Genomic DNA, 22,938 nt, shown 5'->3' on the forward strand with positions numbered 1-22,938 from the left:
CCTTGTATGGCGCTCTGGTCCCACTGAAGAGAATGGCAAAATGCCTACTGACTTCATTGGGCCAGGGTTTCACCCCAATGCTCAATAGTGGAGTAATCCCATTGCTTTCCAGAGAGCTAGTCGGGTAAGTGAGCGCTGAGCCGTGTTGGCAGAATTGGGCCCGCACACGTGGGGAGGGGCAGAGTTGAGATGCTCTGGGAGAACGCAGGGTAGCAATTGTTCCTGGGAGAAGTGAGTTGGAGGTGGGGAGAGGTGCTTGGCGGGCTGCTCCAAGTGTGTGTGAGAGTGAAGCAAAGAGGAGGAGACTGGGGCAGGCGGGAAGGGGCTGTCATGGTCAGAGCAGCAGGAAAAGGGTGACCCTTATGGCTGCACTGGGTAGAGTAGGGGGGAGAAGCAGGAAGGTGACCGATCCAGCTGGCAGTAATGATCCAAATGGAATGCTAGTGCAGACAAAGCCACAGGGGTTCCTCCCTTCATTGTAGCCCCATCATTGGTCCCAGTGGGCTTGTCTTGGTGGGCCAACAGCCTTCTCCAGTGCTGCTGCTGTTACGCATTTAACATTTACAGTGGCATCGCGCCAAGAGGCCAGCCAGGTCCCTGCCCCATTGTGCGAGGCTTTGTACAAACGCAGTAAACGTGGCTCTGCCCGCAGAGAGTTCCACTGCCAGAGCCTGAGGGGTCCAGCCCATTTCCTCCGAGAGCCCATGCATCTGCACCACTTCTGCAATGTCCATTTTCCCAGCACATGTGAGCACAGGGCTTGTGACACACAGCAGTTCTGCTAACAACGCTGTTCAGAAATGGATTATGTAACCTTGGGCAAGAGGCCTAACATTGTATTGTAATCTCTGCTTTCTCATCAGGTCTTGCTAATGAAGAAAGAAGTGAACCCGGTTGAACTGGACTTTCTTTTGCGCTTTCCGTTCAAGGCTGGACTGACGTCCCCTGTGGATTTCTTACAATCTCAAGGTTGGGGAGGAATTAAGGTGTGTCTGAAGAATGTAACATTTTGTACAAAATCTTGTGTTGTAAACACTACACAGAATAGACTAAGACACTGCACTGTGGAAGTCAGTAAACCAGGCCACACTATTGTGAGCCCACTAATATGCAGGTTGAAACAGGAGACAGGATAAGTTTAATAATGCTGGAGATTATTGGTTAAACTAACACCCTTGGGAGTTGTAGCTCTTAAAAATGCTGCTGTGGAACAGTCACGTTATTGGAATATTTCTCTAAAAATAATGTTGATTAGAAAACCCCTAATCAAATAATCAGCTAATCACCAAAGTAGCCACCATAGCAGAAGGTGGCACGAGAAGCAGTCAATTTTGCAGCACTGTGTAACCCAGCATCACTTGGGAAGGCATCTTCGCGTTGGTATCGTTTGAAAGCTAAGAAGCCAGGCTTTGAGGTGTTTCCGGGCAGCGGCTAATGTCCCTTTTGTTTGTGAAAGTATCGGCGTTAAAATCAACATTGTTCATGTTTGTTTGACTGGCCCCTGAGTTACGGATGTTGCCCAGTAGATACACACAGCCATGTGGCAGCTCTCCGCTGCTCTGTATGCCTCTGCTCCACACTGGGACCTCCCATTGGCTTCAGTGGGCATGTGCTGGAGAGAGCCACGGTTTCACGCCTAGAGAATAAGGCAAGTCAGAGTCAACAAATGGAATAAGATCCAGAGGGAGAACATGACGGTGTTAAAAAATACCGATCCTGATGTTGAGAGTTTAAAAATGATACTTTCAACACAAATATTATCCTTCCCTTTCTTGTGCCTACACTGCCTCCCTGCCTGGGCCAGCACCAGGGGCGGCTCCAGGCACCAGCGCACCAAGCGCGTGCCTGGGGCGGCAATCCGCAGGCGGCGGCCTGCCGGTCGCTGTGGGGGCAGCAGTCAGGGAGTCTTCGGTGACATGCCTGCGGGAGGTCCGACTGTCCCCCGGCTTCGGCGGCAATTCGGCAGCGGGTACGCCGAAGCCACGGGACCGGCGAACCTCCCACAGGCATGTCGCCGAAAGCCGCCTGACTGCCGTGCTTGGGGCAGCAAAATACATAGAGCCGCCCCTGGCTAGCACCACCAGCTGTGCCACGTCAGTAGCTTAGACACCTCTTCTATGCTTCAGACATGTCTACCTCTTAAGTTTCTCCTATACATACCACTATTAGCTGTCTCCAAAGATGGTTTCTGGCTGGAGGGAAGGTGAACATGGATCACCATTATCACAGCAGACCCTTCATGTGCCTCTCATTTCTTGCATAATTGCACAGCCTAAATTGTTAGCATATTTTGGGTGCATCACAAAATCTCCACCTGCTCCACAAGAACCCCCAAGCCTCCACAACAGGAATCCAATGCTAACCACATCTTACCTTCTTTTTCTCAGATGGCAGCAAATATCTTGATTATGTCAGTGTTCAACAGAGTATCTGAGTATTTTTATACTGAAAGCTCACAGCCTAGGCATGATGCCACAGAAAGCTGTAGGCAGTGATTTTACATCACTTAAATTAACTTTAAATAAAAATAAAAGGCTACCAGGTGTTGGGCTAGAGCATGTAACTGGCAACAGTTTGTACGAAACACTCAGCACTTGAGTCTGCTGTCAGCCACACCTGTGAAAAGCCACAATGTCTCCAGCAAGTCAATCCCACTGGGTCACAGAGCAGGAGGAAGCACTAGAACACATAAGCAGCTGGTCCTTTTCTCCTGTATTTAAAGGTCCTCTCAGATATGGATGAGTTCAAGAATTTAGACAGTGACATTGAAGGTTCGGCAAAGCGATGGAAAAAATTTGTTGAGTCGGAGGCGCCAGAGAAGGAAGTGTTCCCGAAGGAGTGGAAGAATAAATCAGCTCTGCAGAAGCTGTGTATGATGAGGTGCATGAGGCCAGACAGAATGACCTACGCAGTCAGGTATTCTCTCGTGATCCTGGAGGGACCCGTGCCGTCAGTGCCCAGAAGGGTCTTGGCAAGCCTACGCGGAGTGATTCTGGGGAGGCATTTCACGGTGGTGCAGTAGAAATGGGACATGATGGAGCGTGCAGCTGTGCAGTAACTGCACCTGCCTGCGGCATGGGGATGAGGCACAGAGCTGACGGCATGCGGCCTGTCGCATGGTAATAGGCTTCCAAAAGGGCGTTTGAAAAAGGGGGGTTATGGTTGTTCGTCCGCTTGTGAAGAGCCAGCCTGGCCTGTGGGACATGTGCCCAGAGACATCCAGCTTCCGGCACCCATGCCACACCAGCACCCTTGGTGGTCCTGAACGTGTGCCATGTACCCCAACACCTCAGCTTCATCCTTTCTGCAGCCAGCTCTAACCGCAGAGACCTCCTCTACGCCCACTGCAATTGCGAGGGCTTCCCGCCCCAGCCCCGCTGTGTATCTGGAGCAGACACTTGTTGAGGTTGTTGTTCAACTAGAACTCGGCAGAACACTCTCGTTTGGCCCAGGCTGCCCTGGCAGATGGCAATGCTGAGGGGGAACACTGAAGGGATGTATGAAGTCACTGGAGGTGTGGAGCTACCCTTTTTATGGTGGGGATGGGAACTCTCTTGCCTGTGCAAGTGTAACACCAACAGACCCCGGTCGTCAGCGGCTGGCATCAAACCTGGAGCCTCTACAGCCTGAGCTAGAGCCGGCTCATTAATCTCTCTCACTAAGTGGTCTTGGTGCCACCAGGTGGGACAGAACACCATACCCAGGAGATGTGTGGGTTACACAAGCTAACGGTTCAAGGTGACAATGGTGTAGATCTGGCCCAGATACTTTCCTTAGAAGTGCTCCAGGCATGCTGTGTAATCCACTTTTTCTGTTATCCGCTCTTCTCTGGGATTTCCTTGCTCGGATTAAATTTTTGTGCATTATTTTGATTTGCAGCTCCACTCTCTGCCCTTAACACCTACTGAGCCATTGTAGGAACATTTTCTGTTTTCATACAGTACTTAAAACCTATGCCCTGATCTGCCTTCGAGGCTAACTGTAGAAACACATGGCCTAGCCCTGCAAGTTATTTGTAATAAATCGGTTAAAAAGTCTGGGACTAATTGTGCATCAACTTCTTTTTCACAGAAACTTTGTGGAAGAGAAGATGGGAAGTAAGTTTGTAGAAGGCAGAAGTGTTGAATTTTCTAAATCATATGAAGAGAGCAGCCCATCCACTGCAATATTCTTTATCCTCTCTCCAGGGGTTGACCCACTGAAGGACGTAGAGGCACTGGGTAAATCAATATTCCCCTTCACTAACAGTAGGGTCTGTAGCAGGGTAGTCATGGAAGACGTTATCAATAAAGAGCAGACACTGCGTGCAATTTTTGGATTTTTATTTATTTTTATTTGTTTAATTTTAATGTGTTCCTGTGGCTTCCCCCCCAGGAAGAAAGCTAGGCTTTACCATCGACAACGGCAAAATCCATAATGTGTCTCTAGGGCAAGGACAGGAAGTTGTGGCAGAAAATGCCCTGGATGTGGCTGCTGTTCAAGGACACTGGGTCATTCTGCAGGTATTAGACGCACCATTGCATTGTCGGTTCTCTGCTGTAGCTTTGTGGGTTCTGTCGTGATCTAATAGTATTTAGAGCAGCCCATTCTACATTCAGAAATTCTCCATGTCGGTGCAAAGAGTTCTACATAACGCACGTTGTTCAAAAGTCCTGCCTCTCCTCTCAAAGTGAACTGTCCTTTCCTAAATGCATTACCTCGCGCTTGTCTGTATTGAATGCCTTCAGCCATCATGTTACCCAACTTCCTGGTTGGTTAGATTCTGGAGTACATCGCCTCTCTACCTCATCACCTGCCACCCAGCATGATTTGCTGCATCTGATCTTTAACTCCCATGGGCCAGCAGAAGCTAAGACCACTGTGGCGGTAGGCAGTGCATTAGGGCCCAGGAGAATGGCTAGCCATCCAGCTGATACAGCAGCACAGTGCTGGGAGAAGCATGTCCTGTATAGCATCTAGTAAAGGACGTCTAATGTTTCAGTGAAGAACACTGGCGAATACGCCATCACTTGGGAAGCTTTAAACCAAGGCTTGATTTCTTTCTAAAGAGGTGCTCTACATCAGTGGTTCTCAACCAGGGGTATACGTATCCCTGGGGGTACACAGAGGTCTTCCGGGAGTACATCTCCTCATCTGGAGATTTGGCCAGTTTTACAACAGGCTACACAAAAAGCACTAGCAAAGTCAGTACAAACGACAGTTTCATACAATGACTCGTGTATACTGTTCTGTGTACTGTACACTGAAATGTAAGTACAATATTTATATTCCAGTTGATTTATTTGAGAATTATATGGTAAAAAGGAGAAAATAAGCAATTTTTCAGTACTAGTGTGCTGTGACACTTGTATTTTTGTAAGCAAGTAGTTTTAAAGTAAGGTGAGACTTGGGCTATGCAAGACAAATCAGACTCCGGAAATGGGGACAGTCGTCTGGAAAGGTTGAGAGCCACTGCTCTACGTCCACCAGAAGTTGTGGCCTATGTTATGCGGGAGGACAGACTGGATGCTGCTCATGGTCTCTTCTGGCCTTCCAGGCTATTCATCCAAATGTTAAAAGATGATGATGGGTACAAACCCTAGGAGACTGACTACAGTATTTGGTGGGCAGCTTCCACTGACCTGCGTCAAATCTAAACAGGTGACTATGTCACCAGAGGAAGCATGGGGCCTTGTCAGTGTATCACATCCCAATGAAACAACAGGGAACAACTCAGGGCTGCTAGGCCTAAGAGGTGTGAAATACATCACCTCCTCCAGCACAGCACTTCCCACCTAGCACTGTGAGGGACTTCGGCCGTACGGGATTCAAATTTAGGAGCAAGAAGTAAAGTCAAATTGTGTGTGTTGCAGAATATCCACCTGGTTGCAAAGTGGCTGAGCACTCTGGATAAGAAGGTTGAGAGATACAGCATTGGCAGCCACGAGGATTACAGGGTGTTCATGAGTGCAGAACCTGCTCCCACTCCAGACTCGCATATTATTCCTCAAGGACTCCTCGAAAATGCCATTAAAATTACCAATGAGCCACCGACTGGCATGCATGCTAACTTGCACAAAGCACTGGATCTCTTTACTCAGGTATTCAGATGACAGGATTGATTTTTTGGTTGTTGTTTTTTTTTTAAGCTGTTTGGGTTTGTTTTGTTGTTGTTTTATACTTTTTTTCTGCAGTCACAGCTCTTTATTAGAAGTTGTAAGGCCTCTCTCTTTTCGGGCTTTTCTCCCCAGGAGAGAGAGTGCAGCCTGCCTAGGAAATGGATTTCTTAAGAGTCTAGACTCATAGTTTACCCCTAAGTCATCTAGTCTGACTCCTCTCAGCTCTGTTCTTTTCAGTGCACTAGTTCATACTGATGCCCTTCATAAAGGCATCTTCGCCACATTGGCATTAATTACAGGGCTTTTTCAAAGGTTTTTGCGTGCTTTCTGCATTGTACTGGAAAAGGTACCCTTGTGATGTCCACTAAAGATCTCTGGGTGTTCCTAGTATCAGTGTTCCCATAACATAAGATTTTACTAGGGACAGAGCAAATTTGTAATCCTTACAGTCCTGTTCAGCAATATTAAAAAATAATTAAATGTAAAGCTGCTAGTGATGGGGATGTTAAGAGGTGAGATCATGCCAAGCCTGTCTGATTATAGAAGCACTCTACTGCAGCTGTGGGTTTTGCCTGGCTGCAAGTTTCTACTTGTAGGCTAATATACTATAGTCTGTCATTGCACGAGTCATTTCTTCTCTGCCTGTAAATACTAGAAAATTGCAGCATGCTATGGTGTGTACCTTTAGAATGTTCCACAGCCAGTTCCAGAACTGGTAGAATCTTTCCACCAGGTGAAGCTTTTTAAGGGCCCTACTGCCCTTGGCCTTCAAAGACACAGGTACTAACACGTCTCCGTCTCCCGCTCCTCCTACCTGGCGTCCAGCGTCACTTCCGGGGCTGCTGAGGCGGGAAGCACTGGGCACGAGGCAGAGCTGGCAAGTCCGAGCGAGGGGAGAGGCACCCGGCCTGGGCTCGAGCCGCAGCTCACGGGGGCTGGGGTCAGGGGGATTCCCAGCTCAGAGGGGCTGGGCTAGGAGCTGAGGTCAGGGCTGGGTGGGGGGATGAGGTCAGGGGGGTGTCTGGCTCAGAGGGGCTGGGCTCGGAGCTGGGGGTCAGGGCTGGGGGGGGATTGGGGGGACGGGGTTCGGCGTGGCTGGGGGGGTTGGGGGGGGACGGTGTTCGGCGGCACTGGGGGGAGAGGGGGGCCTGTTTCAGCACGGCCGGGGGGTTTCGGCCCTCAGCTATTTTCTTTGGAGTAATATGGCCCTCGCCGCTTTACGAGTTGTGCAGGCCTGTGATACAGTGTAAGCTACGTACTGGCTAGGAGAGCAGAGGAATGACTAGGTAACTTGGACTTGCTTAGAAGAAAACATGGCAGGGTTTATACTTAATGCTTTTTTCCTACATCTGAACATTGTTGGGCCTGGTGCAAAAGATGAACTTCTGAAAGGAAGAATTGTAGGTCACCTTGGTGTGCCTAAGTATCAGAGACAATACAGATAATGCAGTTCTAGGAAGAAGACTGATCAAAATACACCTCTACTGCCTGCTTCTGAAGCACCACAACTAACCTTTCACAGAGCCGTGTGACCAGTAGCTGTAGTAGTAATTACTATGATTGAGATTTTGGTTATTTTTAACTCACTGATAGAGTGCAAGAGTTTAAAACGAGCAGACAGTTAGAATTAAGAGGTCATTTCTCATCAGATTATAAACACATCACATTAAGGTGTGTGGACGAGGCCAGGAGTTTCCCTCTCACACATTTCAATGTACTATGAGTAAATTCTGGGCAAGCAGCAGTGAATGTTGCTGAGCCTACACGTGAGCTTTTGAGAGCGTGCATAAGCTGAGACACCTACGTGCACTTTGTGGTAAAGAAGGTTCAGCTCCGTCTTTGCTGGCTAGTTGTGAGAAGTTGTTTTTATATTCAGACACCCATTGGGGACATTTCCTCTTCTGCACACAAGCATGTTCTTTTCCTCTTTCTTCTGCTTTAGGACACTTTAGAAATGTGCACCAAAGAAATTGAATTCAAGTGCATCTTGTTTGCTCTCTGCTACTTTCATGCGGTGGTAGCTGAAAGGCGTAAGTTTGGTGCGCAGGGCTGGAATCGGTCTTATCCTTTCAACAATGGAGATCTGACTATATCCATCAACGTGCTGTATAATTACCTGGAGGCTAATGTCAAGGTTAGAACGTGCTTGTTTAACATCGGCAAGTCAGACTGATTGTCCCCAGGTTACAAAAAGCAGCACTACAGGGGAAACGCAGGGTGCTGCTTAGACCTGCCCTTCGTGCCCCCCTCCCGGCCTCCTGCCTTAGAGGTTTTTAAGGCCCAGCTTGACAAAGCCCTGGCTGGGATGATTTAGTTGGGGATTGGTCCTGCTTTGAGCAGGGGGTTGGACTAGATATCTCCTGAGATCCCTTCCAACCCTGATATTCTGTGATTCTATGATTCCTGGGTTGGGGGAGCATTGTGGAAGCACAGGGCTCCAACAACCTTTGGACTGAAGAAGGCTCTGCCGGGGGCTCCTTGTCCCCTGACTGCCCCAACCCTTATCCACACCCCCGCCCCCAGACAGACCCCCGGGACTCTCACGCCCCATCCAACCTCTCCCCACCCCCTGACAGACCCCCACCCCCAGAACTCCCGACTCATCCAATCCTCCCCCGGGACGCCCCTTACCACCATACCGCTGGAGCCGCTGGCGCCAGGTGGAGGCAAAACAGCTGCCAGGCTGCAGAGCGCACAGCCCCACCCCCGCAGAGTGCTGAGGCGGGGGGGGGAAGGGGCTCTGGCTGCTGGAGGCCAATGGGAGCAGCTCAATCAAACCCAGCCGCCCAATCAGCCGCGCCGCACTCTGCATGGGGGAAAGGGGAGGGGAAGGGAGAGGAGGGGGAACAATCCCGGACCTTTTACCCTTATTACCAGTTCCTCCTGGACGGCTATTTAAAGACAAAAATGCCGGACATGTCTGGGGAAATATGGACAGATGGGAACCCTAAGCACACTCCAGGCCTTATGGAAGTGGCAAAAGCTTAATTAAATTCAGTTGGGATGAAAAGAGACATGATCTAGAGGCAAGGCTCATCCGCCACTCTGGGGGGCTGTCTTTGTGCTGGGGAAGGGGTGAAATCCCCAGTGAACATGGTCAAGAAAGTGACGGCTCCATGCTGCTCTTCCCCCCCGATGTTGATGCTGATCTGTTCATGTGTGACTGACTCCAAGGGCTCGCTCCTTGCATGGTGAGGGCACAGCAAAGCTAACTTGACATGTGAAGCTTCCAACTGCTGTCTGGAACTTTTCAGAACACACATGCTATAGAAATCACTTTGCACTGAGTCGGCATCTTGTCTAGGTTCCATGGGACGATCTTCGCTATCTCTTTGGTGAAATTATGTATGGGGGACACATCACAGATGACTGGGATCGCAGGTTGTGTAGAACTTACCTGAGAGAATACATCCGGGTGGAGATGCTGGAGGGAGAAATGGCCTTGGCTCCAGGGTTTTTAGTTCCACCCAACTCGGATTACAAGGTGAGGAAAGGCTCTTCTCTTCTATGGGGAGAGAGCTCCACAGTTCACTGCAGCTGTCAAAAGGCTGTGGCTCTCTTGGGGATGTATGTGTGATAAGAGCACTGCCTTGCAAAACCTGTAAAGAACCCTGTAAAGATGACATAAGGAGACACTGGGGAGAGTCCATGGAAACCTGGAGAGATTCCCAGAGGGAGAGTGTCAGGACAAGAAAAAGCAGTTCAGTAATAAACCAGGAGAAAGCTGAGGAAGGACATGAGTAAAAACTTCTTAGGGAGGGAGGGCAGTAGGTCTACGGCACCCTCAGTGGGAGACTGAGAGATGGTTTAGATATTCTCCAGGCGGGAACACCAAAGACTCCTAGTCCATGATGGAGTGGGGCTAGATGAGCCCAAAGGTCTTAAAAGCCTCGTCTAGGAATAGGGGTCTAGTCACTCAGTGTTTGCTATCTGCCCTGTCTTTTAGGGTTATCATGAATACATTGATGAGAACCTCCCCCCAGAGAGCCCGTACCTTTACGGGCTCCACCCCAATGCCGAAATTGGCTTCCTCACTGTCACGTCTGAAAAGCTTTTCCGTACAGTTCTGGAGATGCAGCCTAAGGAGTCTGATGCTGGAGGCGGGACGGGTGTGTCCCGAGAGGAAAAGGTAGGAAACGTTTCTGTCCTTTGATGCTAACCAGGAATTCATCTGCTGCGGGTTTGTTCTCAAAGAAACAAACACACCAACTAAGGGGAGGCTCCATACTGTAACAGCCTCATCTCCCACCAGTGACAGAACCTCCAACGGTCTGTTAAGCACATTTGTGCCTCAGTGCTCCTGACCAAGTTCTCCCTCCCACCGTTACCATGGACTAGCACAGTAACTGAACAGGGGCACGCCTGCCTACGGCTGCAGAGAGTTGCAGCCTCCTGCATTATTCAGTAGGGCAGTGTAGCGAGGCAGTGGGATACCTCACAGCCCCGCTGAGGGCTGAACCTCCCCTAACACCAATGTGGGCGGAGCCACTGGGTCCAGCGCCCGCCCCTCAGAGGTCACGGCGCCGACCCGGAAGTATAAAAGCCCGCCTGCAGCGCTCAGTGGAGAACAAGCCGGTGGAGAGAGCAGACATCTGTGGCTGAGCGCCCGCTTGGGAGACAGCAGCAGGCCGGCCAAGCCTACCCCTCGCCCGGTACCCTGAGGAGGACTGGCCAAGCCTGCCCCTTTCCAGTTACCCCGAGGAGGAGCCGAGCCTGCCCCTTTCCTGCTATCCCGAGGAGGAGCTGAGCATACCCTTCGCTTCCTACCCAGAGGAACCGATGCTGGTGGAGAGCACCGAGGACACTAGTACGGCCAAGGTACCCTACGAGGGGGAGTGTGGAAGTAGCCTGAGGGCAGCCGACCCCAGTCTGGCTGCTGCACTGCCAGAGCCTATGTCAGTGTGTTGCTGCCAGGATCCCCACTGACAGCAGCGAGTTTCCGCCGCTACTAGGGCCCCGCAGTGGAGTGGGAGGGCCTGCGTCCCCCCTGCCACCCACTCCTTGGGTGGCAGACTCCCCCTTCCTCCTGGCCTAGAGAGGCTGGGACCTCTTGCTCCTTGACCCAGCCCCTGCTTAAGGGCCTGGGCTCCAGACTGCATGATTACTGCTCTGCCCTGATTGAGGGCTCATCCCCTGCTTACGGGCCTGAGCCCCTAACCGTGTGTTTGCTGTCCCACACTACCGCTGGACCAGGACTGACGGCGGACCAGAGCGAGGCGGTGGGATACCCCACAGCCCTGCTGAGGGCCAAACCTCGGCAGAGACTATTACAGGCAGGAGAGAGAGGAAATGGTTAATCTCTTTGGCTTCCTTTTTCCAAAGCTACACCTCCTCCTCCAGCTGCACTGGCTGGCAGCCACTTTCCATCGCCTCAGGTCCTGCACTCAGCTTTGCAAGAGCCCTAAAGCATCTGGGAGCTGCTCACCCCCACCGCTGGGGGTAAAGAGACAGTGGGACCAGAGTTCCCAAAGCACATTATCCACCTGCGTTTTGGATCCAGAGTTCTACTAGCAGGAAGGGCATATCGAGTGGGGTCCTGCAGGGATCAGTTCTGGGTCTGGTTTTGTTCACTCTCTTCATCAATGATTTAGATAATGGCACAGAGAGTACACTTATAAAGTTTGCGGACGACACCAAGCTGGGAGGGGTTGCAAGTGCTTTGGAGGACAGGATTGAAATTCAAAATGATCTGGACAAACTGGAGAAATGGTCTGAAGTAAATAGGGTGACATTCAATAAGGACAAATGCAAAGTAGTCCACTTAGGAAGGAACAATCAGTTGCACACATACAAAATGGGAAATGACTGCCTAGGAAGGAGCACTGTGGAAAGGGACCTAGGGTCATAGTGGCTCACAAGCCAAATATGAGTCAACAATGTAACACTGTTGCAAAAAAGCAAACATCCTTCTGGGATGTAATAGCAGGAGAGTTGTAAACAAGACACGAGAAGTAATTCTTCTGCTCTACTCCACACTGATTAGGCCTCAACTGGAGTATTGGGTCCAGTTCTGGGTGCCACATTTCAGGAAAGCTGTGGACAAATTGGAGAAAATTCAGGGAAGAGTAATAAAAATGATTAAAGGTTTAGAAAACATGACCTCTGAGGGAAGACTGTAAAAAAATTGGGTTTGTTTAGTCTGGAGAAGAGACAACAGGATGGGAGGGGGAACATGATAACAGCTTTCAAGTACCTAAAAAGTTGTTACAAGGAGGAGGGAGAAAAATTGTTGTTCTTAACCTCTCAGGATAGGACAAGAAGCAATGGGCTTAAATTGTAGCAGGGGAGGTTTAGGTTGGACATTAGGAAAAGCTTCCTGACTGTCAGGGTGGTTAAGCACTGGAATAAATTGCCTAGCAAGGTTGTGGACTCCATCACTGGAGATTTTTACGAGCAGGTTAGACAAACACCGGATGGTCTAGATAATACTTAGTCCTGCCTGGAGTGCAGGAGATGGGACTGGAAGACCTCTCAAGGTCCATTCCAGGCCTACAAGTCTATGATTCTAGCACTGCACCTGTAAAATAATGAATATTACTAATGATGTGGGGAGTTTGCTCAGTTACTGTACTTTGAGGTAGGTGGCAGAGAGTACTTATGGGCTGATTATGAGCAGGTGAAATTTGTAACCATAAAAATGAAACGCAGGCAGCTGCTAAACCTAATCTTCCCCAGAACAATCTGTCTTTAAGGCTGCATTCCACTTCTTTGTTGACCTCTGCTCATATCCCTTTGGCTGCCAATAAACAGGTATGTGGCGCGTACAACATGCAAAGCATGTGGTCACAGTGGGCTATATCCTAATCAGGCAGTGGATATTGCAGCCATTCCCCTGGGTGAGCTGAAAGGTGCTGGGTTCTTGCTGTACCATGCCACTCAGCCACAGAGTCATGGGAGCAGCACCAGCTTCGTTACTTAATGGAACAGGAGCCACTTCAATCCTTGATGGTTTTGAGCGCCAGCCTGTGGAGGGGCAAGTCCGGCTTTGCCCAGTTTGCTCTCTTGATTCTAAGGCTCTGGTGGACTCTACAGACCAAGTTCATTTGCCAACTTAATTCTAGGCTATTAAAGGTTAGTGATAAATTCTTTCAGGAGACTGAAAATGTTAAATCAGTGGAAGAACGACGTTTTACATGCCCTGTACATGGAATTTGTTCCCTTGCTAAAGATGTTTGATGGTGTTACGTATTACAGGTCAAGCAAGTCCTAGATGAAATCATTGACAAGCTACCCGAACCATTTAATATGCTGGAAATCATGGCTAAAGCAGCAGAGAAGACCCCGTATGTCGTGGTGGCCTTTCAGGAATGTGAAAGAATGAACATCTTGACAAATGAAATTAGACGCTCTTTGAAAGAGTTAAATTTGGGGCTGAAGGTGCGTGACATCGATATTGTTTTACACCATGGTAGTAACTGCGGTAAGGTTGTTGGGTTGTGTGTGTGTGTTTGGGTTTTTTCAATATACCAGCCTTTACAAAGTCAGTGGAACTAAATGTTCAATTCAGGTTTAGTACCAAGGTAATGTGAGCTGCTGGATTACTATGAGTTTCTCTTCTTCTGCCACCCACTACAACTTACATTCTAACTACAGGTCATTCTAAGGCAGCCAACACTACTCTCTCCTTCATTGTGACTCCTGCAGGTTTGTGGCAGCCTAAAAGCTGAGTGCGCAGGTGCACGTGCACAAAGGGACAAACGCCTACACTGAGGGAGACTGAGCCGGCTTGCAGAGGCCATGGGATGATGGGCAGTTGCTTCTGCTGAGATAGCCTTTGAGGCCTTAGGTCAGCACTGAAAAGGCACCTGTAAGACAGGCTATGTGCCAGTTGCCTAAAATGCTGGCTTGTTTCCAAAAAAAAAAAAAAAAAAAGCAAAGCTGCTCTGTGTCCCCACCACTACTTCTCAGGGAAGAAATCTCTAACAGGAATTTGAACTCCCTTGGACTTGCTGTAGAGCCCCAGGCGTAAGGGATGGGGCCCTCTCTGTTGGCGGAGACTAAAGACAGACCCAGGGCTGATGGAAAATGCCCTGTCAGTAAACCAAGCTTTAATGTTCCCAACTCCAGAACCAGTCGCTGAGCCCTTTGTGACCGACCTGCAGGGTGCCATCTTGGCTAGAGCTTTGCTCTCATCACAGTGGGCCAGTTCTTGCTTAACTAAACCACGGTTCTTTTCCTTTCGAAGGGGGAGCTGACAATCACAACAGACATGGAGGATTTGTCTAATGCTCTCTTCTATGACAACGTGCCCGAATTCTGGACAAACCGGGCCTACCCCTCCTTACTTGGCTTGGGAGCCTGGTATGCTGACCTACTGCTCCGGGTCCGGGTGAGTCTGCTACACCTCCAGCCTCTCTTCATGGCTCTTCGTGGGCCAAAGATCTCTCTTCAAACTGTTGCTCATGGAACATATATTGCTGTCTGGCCAGGGCTGGGCATGTGAAGGTGCTTTGCATTGCTTGCAAGGATCTAAATTATGTACTAAAAGGAGCATCAGAGCTCAAACACTTCTCAAAAGCCCAGAAAATCTAGCTTGCTTTGCAAGAACCTGGGGTGCTGAGACCACCACCATGGCTTGAAAGAACAGTGCTGAAGTGATAAGGGCTAAGTGCACTTAGGAGCCAGGGCTACATCTTCATCTGAGGGTCTAAAGAGATGGCAAGCCCCTCTTGCCTCAATTCGTGCCTGGAATTCAGGGCTTTCGAAGATGGAGTGTAGCTCTTCTCTCAAGTACACAGTTGGCATTACAAACCAGTGTGGGAGGTGCCATAGGAGAACCAAACAGTAATTCTAAATCTGTAATCTTCATTATAAATTTGCCCTGATTCCAGCATTTAATGTCCAGCCACTTAATGGAGCTGCATCAGTACAAACCCCAAAAGGTAGCTCATGACAGCTGCACTTTGCACCAACAAAGATTTTCTGGTGCAAAGCACAACCTTCTTCACCTGCACATGAGGTTTGCAGTGGTAGCAATTGATGCAAAGCCCCACTGAAGACAAAGCCTTAGTTTTTCCAAAGAGTCTCAGCTTGGTGCCCTTCTCCTTGGTGACGACCCTGTCCACCTGCAGCATCGCAGATCCAAGAGGGGCTCTGCTGAGATAGGGTTGTTCTTTGGAAACTTACTCCAGGTGTTTCTCTATCTGCCACATGCCATTACTTTCACAACTTGGCCCTCCTGAAATTGCAATCCACTGAAGATGGGGGGTCTTAAATCAAAGAGGGGCTGTAAAGACAGTTCTCCCAAATGGATTACAGGAGTAAATGTAGTAACAAGTCCACTGTATCACTCCACCACTTCAACAGATGCACCACAGCCGATGTACTTGGCTTTAAACTGCTGCTGCTTTATTTTTCAGGAACTAGAGGCCTGGACGACTGACTTTGCACTACCCACAACAGTGTGGCTGGCAGGCTTCTTCAATCCCCAGTCTTTCCTCACCGCTATCATGCAGTCTATGGCCAGGAAGAATGAATGGCCACTTGACAAGATGTGTCTTTCAGTGGAAGTGACCAAGAAAAACCGGGAGGATATGACGGCTCCACCCCGAGAAGGCTCCTATGTGCATGGGCTGTTCATGGAAGGTACAGGACCACCTCTTTTTGGCAGACCCACGCCTGAACAATTAGCCCAGCACACACTTAGAATCATAGACTAGCAGGGCTGGAAGGGACCTCGGGAGGGCATCTAGTCCCACCCCTGCTCAAAGCAGGACCAATCCCCAACTAAATCCCCAAATGGCCCCCTCAAGGATTGAACTCACAACCCTGGGTTTAGCAGGCCAATGCTCAAACCACTGAGCTATCCCTGCTCCCCTTCTTGAAGGCAAATGCTGTGCAATCTGCATTTGTACAGTTTTTGCTCCTCAGACCTATTTTTGAACATTGAATGTTAATCTCCAGCACCCTGCTACCATGTACTGATCTTCTCCACAACCATCTCAGCCTTTGCTCTCCTGCCCTACAGTGATCCAGGCCCTTCCGCCTCACTCCTAAATTGGCTTGGTTTGAGGCAGCAGTTTCTAGCAGGGTTTACACTGTGCATCTTTCTAATCTCCAAGCCCTGCTCTGTCCCTGTACTTTTCTGCTGCAACAATGATTCCACCCCACCTGTGAGCGCTACTCAGCACAGTGTCAGGTAAAGTGGAAGCTCTCTCAGTGCTGATATTTCCTGCAGCTTAATACCCATTGTGTCCCTGCTAAACTTTAAGGTAGCGTACAGATAGTTACCTAGTTAATGCTTATGCACCTATTACTGTAATAAAGTAGCAATTAGCCTTTCCCAAGCAGTAGTCGAGGAATAACTGATGTCATGTTTGTCAGCACTGCAGGAGTGTAGTGTGAACTGGAGCCAGCTCTCATTCCTTTGGCAATAAACAGAATCCATTAATAGAGCCGCCAGGTTCAGTTTGGGTAGCAGCTGCCTTTATTGTGCATCATTGTCAGAAACGTGCCAGCAGAGGGCAGCCCTCATCTAACAGACAGACAGTGACCATTAGTATTTATTTATTTTGGAAATTAAGACAGCTACAGGTGAACCTCAGAGCAGAGACAGCTGATGTTATTGGGGTCTCATATATATATAAATAAGGAAGCTATGACTGGACTCAGGGCATATTCTCTCAGCTGTAGTTTGAGGTCCCTTACAGCTAATAAACCCAGAGGGATGAGGCCCTGGCAGGATCACTGTACTGTCAAGCTTAGGTCCATGCCCAGCAGATGCTATGGGAGAGTTTCCATATTTACCATTCTTCCCCAAGCTGTGCAGTCTCCGCTGACATGGGCGCTGGGGGGGAGAGTAAGGACAGAATTGACCATTGTAGTTAGAGATCTTATCCTTAGTAATATTGTTAAGGCTACTTCAGTGCAGCCCTTTGGTCCTCCAGCTGACCCTTAACCATGCTTCTAGGAGAACTCTCCCCCCAGCAGATACAGCAAATAGAACCTTTGACTGAAAAAGCCCCATGGCAGCTGGTATACTGACTACGCCATAACACTGCAGGTGCTCGGTGGGACATTCCTAGTGGTGTCATCACAGACGCTCGGCTGAAGGAGTTAACGCCCTCGATGCCAGTCATCTTCATCAGAGCCATCCCTGTGGACCGTATGGACACCAAGAACGTCTACGAGTGCCCAGTCTACAAGACTCGCATGCGAGGCCCCACCTACGTCTGGACCTTCAATCTAAAGACAAAAGAGAAGCCAGCTAAGTGGATTCTTGCTGCTGTTGCTTTGCTCTTACAAGTTTAAACTTTTACTGCCTCTGCAAAGCACTTGCTCCACCCAGCTCAACACTAATCCCATTCGTCAGAAAGTCCACCCAGCTTTTTGTCTGCCCCAAAGTATTTTAATAGTGACAATAAAAGATAAACATGAAATGAAAGTGTTAGTGCTCAGGTAGATAAAACAACTGGCCAGCGGTGGATTGGTGTCAGAATACACATCAGAGAGGTGCCAGCCGTGGGGAACTCCACAAGGCAGGTTACAGTAAAGCACTACAGGCCCAGCACCGAAGAGAAGGAGGAAGCCAAAGTAAAGGCCTTGTCTACACCGCCACGTTACAGCGCTGAAACTTTCTTGCTCAGGGGGGTGCTGTAAAGTGGCAGTGTAGATAGTGCACCAGTGCTGGGAGCTACTCCCCTCGTGGGGGTGGGGTTTTTACAGTGCTCACAGCACTGGTGCCGTGACTATACGGCCACGTTAAAGCGCTTTAACGTTTAGTAGTGAAGACACCCAAAGTTTGTATGTGGCCGTCTGGATTCCTCAGTGCCTGTTCAGTGCTCCTATGTGTTGGAGTTCCAGTCCCTTCCCCAAAGAGCTTCCAACGTAAACAGACCAGACAAAAAGTGAAGGAGAAACAGAGCCAGGAAGAGAGCCCAGGTACCGACCCTGTCCAGTGCCTTAGCTACTGCTCTGTGTTATCCTCTACTTCCCAGCAGTGGAAACGTGCACACAGGTCACCCCGCTCAACCTTTAAGCATCTGCTATTAAGCCTTCCAGCACCTGTCCCACAGGGCTGCATAAAGAATACACTCTGGCAATGCTCCCTGTTTACTACCCATTTTTCTAGCTGGGGAGGGAAGTCAGTCAGGAAGCACATGTCCTTCTGTTTCTAGGATGTGAGGTCTATCTGTCCCTATGCTCCCAGAAGTGCAGTTGTGACAGACAAGGCCACACACTACAGCCAGCCTTTGAAATACAGCCAGAGTCGTTACAAGACTCATGAGAAACGAGACAGAAAAAAGGTGAGAAATGGTGCTCTCCAAAGCACTAGGAGTGGCAAGGCCTGTCACCAGTGGCTAGGAGGCCCCTTACGGCTGGTACTGTGTGCAGGGACCATGAAAGCGAACTCCCCTCTCACCCCCGAGGGGAACATTGTGGCAGAAGCAGGAGCAAGCTCTCTTGGTGTAGCTGTTTGGAGCATAAAGGATTTGGGTTCGCCTTCATGCCACTGCCATTGCCGCCTGGCCAGGCAGCTCAGCACTGATAGTTAGGGGCTGACCACCCAGAAGAACCCAACCCCCCTCTCCCTTCTGTATGGAGTAGTTTGTTATTTAACATCTGCTAGCAGCACTCAACTGCCTGAAGACAAAATGATAAAACCCCAGTGCTTCAGCATCTTCTATTTCAACACTGACTTTGGCCGAGAGGGGAGAGCTGTGAAGGAATGCTCAGGGCAACAGGCAACTGCCAGGCTGCTTGTGGCCCAAGGCTGGCCTGGCCATTTATGAGGCCTCAGTAGTCCTGGTTCGTCAATCCCTGGAAACAGAGGAAGTTTAGAACCAGTTACCCTGATGTGGCAGGTGGCTGGCACTTACCCAGAGCAAGCAATCTGGGCTCCCAGAACCAGAGGGTTGAGTGAAGGTAAAGGACCAGAAAACACATACACATGCTCCAGCACTAAGGGTCTTGGGAATGAAAATTGGCAAAAGTTGAAGTCTGAGTTGGCATTTTCACCAAGTCTAGGGGATTAACTGGGTGAAAAGTCCTGGATCAGTGAGTCCACCGCCATAGGAAGACAGACAGCAAATGGCTTTGTGTCAGCCAACATTCATGTGATAAAGGTATTTTAGAGGAGACCTCATTCTTACAAAGCAAAAGCCAGAGGTAATGCTGACTTTTTCCCCTCTTTAATCCCAACTCAGGCAGGAGAGCAGCTTAGATTTCCCCACAGTGTCTCCCATTGGCTGGCCAGGGTAAAATCTAGGCCTGACCCTAGGTTAAGTCGCCATTGCAGAAGAGAAAGTCTTATCAATGCATGGGGATAACTTGGACTCCTGCCTCCCACTTCCTGAAAAGGATCCTTAGTTACTGCTAGACTACGACATGCATTGGAGATATAACCCACTCCAATGGAAATCGAATACAGGCCCTCAGGAAAGAGCTTCACACTGCACTGAAAACCTTCCCCATGCAAGGGAAGCATTGGGCTGATTCTTCCCGCTGCATTAATAAGTGCAATCATCTCAGTATCATTTCCTGCAGCTTTAGTTCTTCCTGGAGCAAAACTTCAGACTCACCCAGAGGAAGATCCTTTCTCCTTTCAAAAGAAGTTCTTAATCAGAGGCGTTACCAGCTTCACCCACAGCTTTACATGGCGGGCTGGCTGTTCAAATGTAGATGACGACACGACGCCTGACTTGAGGTAAAGCTGCTCCTGCTCCTACAAGACAAAATCCCAAAAGCCAGTTTCACCATTGCGCCCTCACATCATCTGGCACCCTAGCCAGATTTGGTGCACCTACAGTCACAGCTTTTGCCTGGCCAGAGAGGCATATCACCCTTCTCTCATAGGGCTGCACACACATCAGGGGCTAAGAATCCAGCCTGCCCCTCCATGTGATGTGAATTGTAGACAAGTAGCCCAGCCATTGAGCTGTGAGCATGGGGAATGTCACATGGCAACTGCCCCTGAGGTGTGACTGCTGCAGCAACATTCTGAGGCTTGACAGCTGCATTCTGAAGAGCCACATTCACATCACGTTCTGGAGAAACGTACTCAGAACCTGAACATTGGAACTCAAAGGGCCCAAGGTGGGTGGCTTTGCAGGATCAGGCCCTACAACGATCCCTAATTACGTAACTAAACTACAGTTATAGGAATAACATAAGTCAAACCCCTAGCTGTAATTGCCTGAAAAGGAAACCTGACTTTAATCTCAAGAGACTGGTTTGCAGAACTCATCCTAGACACAGCTCTAGTGTTGTGTTTTCAAATGAATATGCAGTCATGATTTCAATTAAATTACCAGAAATGCTTAAGTGCCTTTAAAGTATAAACAATACAACTGGAAGAGGAAGTGAACCATCTCTGTTACAATAGACATTTCACATAGCACATGAAAAATAGTGGTTTGATCAAAGGCAGAAGTGGCTCTTTCTGCAAAACTAGCAAGGTTTCTGGTTTTACTCTACATGCAAACAAGAAGCAGGACGTTTGTCAGATGTAGCAAAATACCTCAATTTCTACTCCACAGATTACAGAAATCTTTCCCTGTGAGAAAGCCCGTAAGCACTCTGAATTTTGACACATCAGGAAAGGAACCACAAATTATGGGAAATAAACACAAAGGGCTGAATGTAAAAGATTCCGGCAGTAACGAGCCTGCTTTTAGAAATGAAGAGTGTTGCAAATCCCACTATAAACCCTCCGTTAGAGGCAGGGTGTCAATCACTTCATGCCGATAGTCTAGGTGCAGTTCAGTTATTTGTACTGAGACTCAAAACTCATAACAAAATATTTACTTTGGTTCACTCACTGCAGCAGCCAGAAAGCCATCTGGGACTGCTCAGCATCTTCTCCAGCATTCCTTTTTGAAGTGGAAGTTGGACTTCAACATGGGCTAACCCCTGACCTTGGGTTGGTTTGAAAAACATGGCCGGAGATGAGTTAGTTTGAAAAGTGATCGGTGCATATGTTTTGCAACAATGCTGCAAAGCGCTTAATGTGGGTTCTAGTTCATGCTGTCAATTACAATACAGGTATAGAGTGGTTATTAAAATGTATCACCCATTTCCTTCAGACTAAAGGAATCTGCACTGGAAACATCTCAAACAATACAATGTACAGGACTGCAGTAATGCAAGGCCTGGGTAGTCATATGGAGTTCCACAGCAGCCCCCACCCTACTGGTACCCGAAGGTCAGTCGTTTGAGGAGTATACATTAGTCAGGCATTTGTCTCACCAGCCCCTGTGCTAACAGGAGACTGTTTGTCTAATTTGTTATTTGACAAATCAGCAACAAAGGAAACAAACTAAAAGTGACAAAGGTTCCAAATACCAACAAAATGAAGCCTGCTGCTTCCCCCCATTGCAGGGGTGTCAGAACAGGGGGTGATCCCATGCTGCACTGAGGGTAAAAAAGGCAGGTCAAGACTGGCACAGTCTCTTGTAGGGAAGAGAAGGGACTCAGACACCCCATCCAAATCTGTAATGTAATACTATGTAGCCCCAGAGGCTGTGCTTTTTCTGTTAGCCCTATTTACAGATAGGACTACAAGATCTTAGTTACCATATGTGAGGCAGGTGATTTATCTCCCATAATGCCAACTGGGCCTCCCCACATCAAATCAAGGCAGATGATAGAGAAATGATTCACACTGAACTGTTCAATACACACTGGACAGGAGTTTCACAAATGAACAGTACTACCAGCTCACAATATTTGTTGCTCTTAAAGCTGCACCTTGGAATTGGAAAAATCTCAGCTTTCATTTAAAAAAATAAGTTTCTACCCTCTTGGTTGTGAAGAAAAGCATGAAAACATGAACCTTACAGGCTCAAAGAAGAGAAGGCAAAGATATTTTAAATACAGTTTAGGTTCTCATGTTTTTTTAATGCTAGGGTTCACAATACGGGAAGATCCAAACCCCTCAACTGTTCATAGATTTGGAAATGAAGTCTTCATTGAGAGCTTTGCATAGGGTTCACAAAACAGCACAATGTCTCTAACACTTATTCCAACCAGCATACAATGGAAGGACGAAGTGAGAGACTGATTCCTTAGAGGGTCTGTTAGATTTCATCTCAGCACAGAACAGTCTCCACACAAAGATCACAAACAGCAATGAAACAGGTGGTCACTTCTAGTATACTGGGGCGATTCAGCCATATGCATTTAGCTAAAATGCTTTGTTGGGTCATTGCAGTCATCCTTCTCAGCTTTACACAATCCCTTTGTTACAAAAATATTTTCACGGATTTTTCTCATTACAGATAAAAACAAATACAGGCCAAATAAAGTGAAACATTAATGAGACTCTTCCAGTAAGACAGAGAACCCTGCTGGATTAGATACAAGGCTGACTCAGTGGGCCAAATTCAGCTCTGGGGTAAGAGATGCAATTCCCATTGATTTTTATGCAGGCAGAGCCTTATGCCAGGTCTGAGTTTTATCCAATACATGTTTTGCAAAGCATCACGTAAAACTCACGCACTGATCCAATTTGCTTCACTGCTGAACACTTTGGTATCACAGGAATTACTCAGGGTGATGCCAATTCCAGGACTAGATTGAAAAGCAGGTCAGTTGGAGAAAACTATCTATGAGAGGAGACAAGAAGATACCAAACAACCCAAGCTGCCCACCCCTTTACAGCTGACTATACACTAAACTGGAACACTGGTCTTTAAACCACTGGAAAAGAGCCTACGGTCAGGATTAAAAATAGGACCACACTTCTCCCTGAGAGGAGGACAGAAATTCTCTTACTGTAGAGGAGATGCTGAGTGCAGATCCCCTTCCCTTCTCCAGCCCCAAATCCTGTGAAAGAAGAAGTTATCTGAAGGCAGCCAGGGTGGGGTTTATATAAATATTGACATGGGGTTAGAGACACTTT

General features: G+C 48.5%; 2 protein-coding genes across 4 annotated transcripts in view; one reads left to right on the forward strand and one right to left on the reverse strand.

The window, feature by feature from the left end:
* The window catches only part of LOC117887079 (dynein heavy chain 17, axonemal-like), a 36,913-nt gene extending 19,387 nt beyond the window's left edge, over window positions 1-17,526 (forward strand). The window contains exons 20-31 of the mRNA XM_034789321.1: window positions 864-986; window positions 2,723-2,916; window positions 4,072-4,220; window positions 4,375-4,502; window positions 5,853-6,080; window positions 8,041-8,232; window positions 9,403-9,582; window positions 10,045-10,227; window positions 13,293-13,475; window positions 14,284-14,427; window positions 15,458-15,683; window positions 17,101-17,526. Of these exons, the coding sequence (XP_034645212.1) occupies window positions 864-986; window positions 2,723-2,916; window positions 4,072-4,220; window positions 4,375-4,502; window positions 5,853-6,080; window positions 8,041-8,232; window positions 9,403-9,582; window positions 10,045-10,227; window positions 13,293-13,475; window positions 14,284-14,427; window positions 15,458-15,683; window positions 17,101-17,348 (2,178 nt within the window). The 3' untranslated portion in view covers window positions 17,349-17,526. The remainder of the gene's footprint in view (window positions 1-863; window positions 987-2,722; window positions 2,917-4,071; window positions 4,221-4,374; window positions 4,503-5,852; window positions 6,081-8,040; window positions 8,233-9,402; window positions 9,583-10,044; window positions 10,228-13,292; window positions 13,476-14,283; window positions 14,428-15,457; window positions 15,684-17,100) is intronic.
* The window catches only part of PGS1 (phosphatidylglycerophosphate synthase 1), a 29,630-nt gene continuing 23,198 nt past the window's right edge, over window positions 16,507-22,938 (reverse strand). For 2 of the 3 annotated variants that reach the window (XR_004648148.1, XM_034789581.1), the window contains 2 exons: window positions 19,619-19,761; window positions 16,507-17,282 (listed from right to left, as the gene is read on the reverse strand). Coding sequence is in view for 1 of the 3 variants with exons in the window: in XM_034789581.1 (XP_034645472.1) it covers window positions 19,642-19,761 (120 nt within the window). In the remaining 2 variants the exon portion in view is untranslated. Of the gene's footprint in view, window positions 17,283-19,618; window positions 19,762-22,938 lie in introns of those variants that run through there. The other variant, XM_034789582.1, reaches the window with a different exon arrangement.

Source organism: Trachemys scripta, chromosome 14 (genome assembly GCF_013100865.1).
Source record: "Trachemys scripta elegans isolate TJP31775 chromosome 14, CAS_Tse_1.0, whole genome shotgun sequence".
NCBI lineage: Eukaryota > Metazoa > Chordata > Testudines > Emydidae > Trachemys > Trachemys scripta.